Source organism: Pagrus pagrus, assembly GCF_965226575.1.
Source record: "Pagrus pagrus genome assembly, chromosome: 21".
NCBI lineage: Eukaryota > Metazoa > Chordata > Actinopteri > Spariformes > Sparidae > Pagrus > Pagrus pagrus.
Window position 1 is genome coordinate 3,314,118 of NC_140208.1, and position 6,896 is coordinate 3,321,013.

The 6,896-nt window shown below is 43.7% G+C and overlaps 1 protein-coding gene across 1 annotated transcript; it reads left to right on the plus strand.

The window, feature by feature from the left end:
- The first annotated feature begins 1,803 nt into the window (after positions 1-1,803).
- tekt3 (tektin 3) lies at positions 1,804-6,896 on the plus strand. Its single transcript, XM_084341810.1, has 8 exons — positions 1,804-1,972; positions 2,209-2,809; positions 3,868-3,951; positions 4,046-4,116; positions 4,233-4,376; positions 4,653-4,875; positions 5,886-6,040; positions 6,222-6,896. Exons 2-8 carry the CDS (start codon positions 2,240-2,242, stop codon positions 6,436-6,438), a joined length of 1,464 nt encoding a protein of 487 aa, XP_084197936.1. The 5' UTR covers positions 1,804-1,972; positions 2,209-2,239; the 3' UTR covers positions 6,439-6,896.

A 6,896-nucleotide genomic window follows, 5' to 3' on the forward strand; every position in this document is an offset into this window, starting at 1 on the left:
TCCCTCAGACATTTCCACTATGCAGTAATTCACAACATACTCTCATGGGCCACAAGGCAAGAGTATATATAGGCTCCTCCAGCATTTCCCTCACGTTCTGGGGCCGGTTGAGAGATTTACTAGGCAGCACTTCTCCAGTGGACACTGGCAGCTCTGTGCAGGAGATGAATTTCATATGAGGGCTGGCTTTTCATGCTTTTCGGGGGCGTATTTATAGTGTCTGAGATCAGGGCGGCGGAGGCATGCGGGATGGCCTTCTTCAACCTAGCCATGTTAAGTGATGCTGAGGCTGTAGGGGTGGAGCGATCGCATGTCATTCCAGTCTAAATCCAAACCTCCATGTTTATGACAATAGTAGCTCGACCACGAGACGCAAAAATAGTGCGCAGCGCGGCCTCCTTGATGTCGTCCTGCCCTTTTAAATAGTGGACACAGAGGAGGTTTCAGGGCGAGAAACCTGCAAGCCAATCACAGAGCCATCATTAGTGAGCTTGGCATTTATTCTGGTGATTGGGTTGCATAAAGACTTACACCACTGAATGACCATTTTGCATTAGAAGAAATTTGGATTGGAGAAATATTTAATTTGCTGACACCGGCTCTTGTAGGAAGGTTTTTTAAAGACTTCAAAGTGATGACATTGAAAACATTGCTGCTGGATCAGCCTTCTCGTGGTTTAGAAAGGACCTGCATCATGAAAAAGTAAATGGTCCTTTGTATGTTGTTATGTAAATAGATAGGAAGCCGGTCTCACTACACTTCACTGGTGTGACATCTGATAAAAGGAGGGAATGATAAGCTGGTTGTAAAGCTCTGCTCACCTGTCATAGTGACAGCACTCCAAAATATTGACATACAAGACATGATGAGAACACAGCGCAATGAAAAGTATATAATGGTAGGCAGCAAACAATTTAAATTGTGGGTTAAATGCACACATATGTGTACTTTATTTCGCTTGGTCATTATTCTGTGAGACAGACAGACCAGCTGAGCAACTCCTGGCTACAGCTCTGCTCGTCTCTGTAGTGGAAACCAGGCTATCATCTGTCCGGCCCTTCCCCTTTCAGAACAGATTAGTGTAAATGATCCTCATTTCCAATGGTCGGTAACACAACACAGATTATTATTCTGTGCTACAGGGGTTTGTGTGGACTCTTCCTGTGGCATGAATCATTGAACAGGTGACTGTAATCCATACAGACAGCTAGCTTCTCAGGGTGAGGGTGAGCTATCTGATGCTGCCTGGAGACCAACTGAACTCCTCTGCTTCAAAGACAAAGCTCAGATTTCTCACCTTCGGACAAAGCATTTGCAGGTAGGTGACCTGTCTAAAATGTCAAATTAATTATGCAAAATGTTATTTTGTCATGTTGGTAAAGGCGTTCTAATTTGTTTGTTGTTGTTTGACCTGTAAAGAGCAGAAAGCTAATGCCACGTTAAGTAGAGGACAATCTGCAGGGCAACATCAGGTTCATGGAGGTCGTATAAACAAATTCACTGGATTTGTAATGTGCTGGAACAGATGTGAAAAAGTTGAGTAGGTCTATTTGAAGTTGCAGAGAGCCAATAAAAATATCACCGACTACACAGAGAATCAAAGAAGTAAGAATAATTACAAACAGAAAAATCTTACACACACTGTAGCCACATTTTCCTCCTGTATATTTACGAATACAAAGTAAAAGCACCTGCTCAACATTAATCTGAAAATCCCAGGCAGGCTGTTTCAGTAACCAATAGCAACTGCTTCTGTGTCAACAGAAATCTTGGACAGGCCAACTCCTGCAGCCCCAGGACTGTGCACCACCATTGGCTGGCTGAATGAATGACTTGCAAACTTGTCCATCTATTATGCATGTCAGTTTACCTTTACTGCGTTCTTGAGCTCATTTTCCAGGTAAGCACAGCTGAGAGGGAGCCTGTCAGCATCGAGACTCGGACTATCCAAAGAAAAGCTGTTATTTCCTCGGTAAGCCATTTCTATTTCTGTTTTTTGTCACTTTATTTTTGTTTCTTTAACCTATTGACTAAAATGAGCCACTAACAAGTTAAGTATACTTAAATAACCCTTGATTATTGTCTGATCCATTCATCTAAATGTCTTGGATCAGCAAAAGATATCTGCATTCATGTCAAGAAAATGTATAAGCCTAAAAATCAAAGCTGATATGTTAATACTGAGACTGGTTTATCCACTTGACTCAGAAAACCAAAGGCAGCCTGAGGGGAGGCAGACATGGAGCTGATTGGATCCACTCTGACAGCCACATATGCTCGGCCAAAGACCAGCCACTTCCTCCCTGCCATCTCCACTATGGCATCCAGCTATCGCAACACCCAGCCCGCCTTGGCCATGAATCCCGGTGCCAACCTGTGGAGGACCAACAGCTATTACAAGAGCAGCAGCGCTGTCCCAACCCCCTCCTCTATACAGAGAGAGAATTTTGATCTGGTCCGAGCCAAGACCATGTTCTACCCCTCCAACAGGACGGCGCTGAGCACCCGCTACACACCAGACGACTGGTACAAGTCCAACCAAAGCAACTACAGGGAGTCCGAGTCATCACGGAAAAGCGCAGAGAGGCTGAGGAGAGACACCATCAGGCTGATGCAGGACAGGGAGCAGGTGACGAGACGAACCCAGGAAAGTACCAGCAAGAACATTGGCGAGCGGCTCAACGACATTGTCTTCTGGAAGTCTGAGCTGAGCCATGAGATTGACAACATGGTGACAGAGATAGCTGCACTCAGCGAGGTCAAGCGGAGGCTGGAGAGAGCCTTGGCAGAGACTGCGGGGCCCCTTCAGGTCAGGCTGGAAGGAATATGCTTATATGAGTGTGTGTGTATATGTACATGTTTTTCTTACCTACCGAGGACCTTTTCTGGCATAAACACAGACCACATCAGGACCAGTTGTCATTGTGGGGACCAAAAACTAGTTAAATGTGGCAAAATATGATTTCTGAGGTCCTGGTTAAGGTATGAATAGAGGTTAGGTTAAGGTTAGGCATACATTGGTTAGGTTTAAGCTGTATATTTGAGTGGAAGTCAACGTAAAGTCCTTACAAGAATAGCTGCACAAACCTCTCTCTCTGTGTGTGTGTGTGTGTATGTTTGTGTAGTGCCTTGAATTTTTCATCACTCCAGGGAAATATCTGAATTTTGAGTTCTGTTATTGAAACATGTTGGAGGGAATAATTGCATCCCTACAAGGACAAATTACGTTTTCCTTCAAATCTGAACATCCTCATCAGGCCCCTCTGTTCAGCGCCCTCATGTTATCATTCATGCATATCATGTCACTTTATCTGCGGCCAAACAGTTTTGGACTCGGGCTCCCGGTTCAGTTGTAGCAACAGTATCTGTCTGTTAATTAGGTCGCCTCGGTGCCCTGTTAAAAAAAAAACGCCGCTGGTCGGTTGTGTCACCCGGAGTGAGTCACCTTGATCGAGCCGGAGATCTGATGACACGCAGAGCTTGTTAGGCTGAGATCATGTGGCAACAGGTTTTCTTTCTTCGAGACTTCTCCAGGTAACTGAAACTGGAGAATGCAGCTGATACATTGCACTATATATGCATACAGGGACATATCATAGCTGCTCAAATGAGTAACTCACCTGTAACAATGAAGAAAATGCTGGAAATTAAAGGGCCACCCCTCTAGGATTTACTTGCTCCAGGCAACCAGGTATTCCTTATGTTGAGTCCTGTCATAGGGGAGGTGAAGGCGAGGGATGTTCGGTTAGTTGCCATCTGCCACCACACCACTAGATGCCACTAAATCCCTAACTTTTGAAGTTATTTTTGTTAAGTTCTTTATAAAACCATCTAAACATGTTTTAGTCACGATCACTTTGTCAATAGGTGTCTCAAGAGTGTTTGTACCACAGAGAGAAGCGGATGTCCATCGATCTGGTACATGATGATGTAGAGAAAGGACTCATAAAGGTAACATTAAAGCAGCAGTAAGACTTTAGATACCAACCTGGGAAAAGAATAAGAATAAGGTAATATTTTTTATTTTTTATTTACCTGCAATCAGGAAGTGGAAGTAATCAAGTCATGTCAGGAAAGGATGAGGCGACTTCTGGAGAGAGCCATCGCTCAGCTGGCGTGAGTCTGGAAAATCAATTAATTAAATATTACTTAATACAGGATTCTATTTAACAATTATCTCCAAAAAACTATGAGGTTTGACGTGTATTTGATACGTTGTTTTGTTTCTTTAGGTCAAACCGAGCCGCCCAGCATGAATTGGAGAGAGACATTAGTGACAAAGTGACAGCTCAGAGGATAGATGACAGGTGTCACCACCTGAGGAACACGTCAGACGGTATCGGCTACTACAGAGGCATCGACAGACTGGACCCCTCGTGAGTATATAGTTTAATGTGATCAATTATTAACTGCTCCTCTCATCACATCACACAACTGCTCACCCATTTGCTTAAATCGACTGAGAACACTGGACTCGACTAAATTGTCAATCACAGAAAAGTCTTTAAAAAGTCGGACAGACCATCTGCTGAAGGGAAGGGGGGCCAGAAGCATCATCCAGAGCAAATAAACATGAGCTTGCAGATTCCTCTTGGTAGTCTTTGCAAAATGTCATGTAAAACAAATTAAGGTTGCTCTGTTCCCTCCGTCAGACTGTCTCTGCCTGACTCGTGGTCCAAGTTCACAGACGACAACATCCTGCTCTCTCAGAGCGAACGTGCCTCCTCCCACAAGCTCAGGGACGAGATCGAAATCCTGCTGAACACCACGTCCAACGACATGTGGAACCAGTTCAACAATGTCAACATAGCCTTCACAAACCGCATATCGGAGACCGCTGATGCTAAAAACAGCCTGCAAACACACCTGGCGAAGGTATTCACCTTTTCAGCACGGTCTCACTTCATAACATACAATAAAGTCTTGCTCAAGTTTCTGTAAGAAGGCCACAGTTTATAAATCTATCTCGGTGATGTGAGGAAACAGAATCTATTTTCGAATTTGTGGGTTTTGAGTTTTTTGATTTATTTATTTTTTAAGAGCTCTGCCTTGATCAGATTTTGTTGCATTATGTAGAAAAAGTAAAACAGCCTGGGTTGGGAAAAAAAGTGGGTTAGAGGAGGCAGTCACATGGCTCCACGTCAAGGAAAAGGACAAAGTCCATTCACTCGCTGCCATCGGTGGGTAACTAAATTTGCCACCTAATAGGAAGAGATCATGTGTTTGAACCATTTTCTCTCTTTGCTCCACTCGATCCAAACAGTATATGTGCTATATTCAGCACCATCTGCAGAAAATATGAACTTACTGACTAAAGGATCAGACAAATCTGTTGCACCGGCCTGCAGGGACATTCATCTTATATGTAGATTGTGTGCATGTTTATTATAAAACACGCCTGTCAGAAGAGAGGAATGGTAATAGATGCCTCTCTCATTGCTTATGCTTATATATTCTATACTGGATCCCATTGTTGTCGGGTTAATTGTCGGGGGTCACACTCTGAATTCACATCAGCTGTTGGCTGGGTCTGAACACTGACAGCAGCTGTGATGTGAGGCACACAGTTCCTCATAAAGCTCAGTCACTATCAGTTGTAAGGAGAAGTGCTTCACTGGAATTAAATTATATCAAATGGGTTTGGACAGAGCAGACCACTGTGCAGCACTGTGCTCAGCTGATTCAAAGCTCGCAATGTGCAGCTTTTTTCTTGATCTCCTCGAGCACTGAGACTTCCCTTCTCCTTAATTGATCCTCTTTCAGCCTTACAGCCACCATCTACTGTGCTGACCTGTTATTTTCATGAATGAGACACTCAGATCTACGACCATGATTTGACAATTAATTGTTTTTCTGCCATTTTCTCTGTGTCTGTTGTCACTCAGACTCTGCAGGAGATCTTCCAGACAGAGATGCTGATTGAGACTCTGAAGAGGGCCCTCAGGGATAAAGAGTGTCCGCTGAAAGTGGCCCAGACAAGGCTGGAGGAGAGGACCCGCAGGCCCAACGTAGAGCTCTGCAGGGACAACCCACACCACAGGTACCGTAGCTCAGTAACTAGTGTTGCCTCGCCAGCGTGACATTTAACAGATAGCATGTAGGCTAAATGTATTGCTACTGTATCCTTATTTTAATTCATTTAAAACATAGAGCAAGATTTGGTATGATCAGGTATGCTGCTAGCTAGCAAGTAAGCTAAGCTGCTTCTGTCCTTGTTTTAGACTCGTGAGTGAGGTGAGAGAGATCGAGGACACCATCCTGAAGCTTCAGGAGAGGCTGATGGAGGCTGAGAACACCCTGCAGAATCTGGTCAAGACCAAAGTGACCCTGGAGCACGACCTGTCCGTCAAGGCCAACTCGCTCTTCCTAGAGCAGGAAAAGTGCATGAGCATGCGCAAGAGCTTTCCCAGCATGCCCCGTCTGGTCGGCTACACTTAAATCACTTGAGACATAAAAATGGGAGCTTGAAGGACCAAAATAATCAACTGTCTGTTGATCGTGTTTGACAGACTGTTTTGAAGGTATTGGAGTGGTTTTAAGGGAAGTCTGGGTGATTTGAACTGAAGCAAAAATACTTAAAGGCTAACTCCATCAATTTTACACATTACAGTGTGTTTACAGGTCTTTGAGAGTACTACAAAATATGTGAGTAAAAGTAGTATAAAGTCTTTTGGGGTTCCAGAGGAATCTGCATGTTAATCTGATAAATTGCAGTGATGTCAGTCAGTGGCTAAATTGCATTGTGGGTAATGTAGGCGCACATTTTAATGTGAAAAATTGGTGGAGTTACCCTTTAACTTTACAGGAACTGATGTCAAAATCTAATTATCATTAATGGATTATCCTGATATTGTGTATGCGTAGTGTTGTATCTGAACAATAAAAAAACAAATAAA

What these genes read in the sequence shown, in the direction of transcription:
- tekt3 (XM_084341810.1), top strand. Translation starts at nt 2,240, where the DNA reads ATGGAGCTGATTGGATCCACTCTGACAGCCACATATGCTCGGCCAAAG. An exon ending in AGACTGCGGGGCCCCTTCAG is followed by an intron (nt 2,810 to 3,867) that starts GTCAGGCTGGAA and finishes CTTTGTCAATAG; the next exon opens with GTGTCTCAAGAGTGTTTGTA. An exon ending in TGCAAACACACCTGGCGAAG is followed by an intron (nt 4,876 to 5,885) that starts GTATTCACCTTT and finishes GTTGTCACTCAG; the next exon opens with ACTCTGCAGGAGATCTTCCA.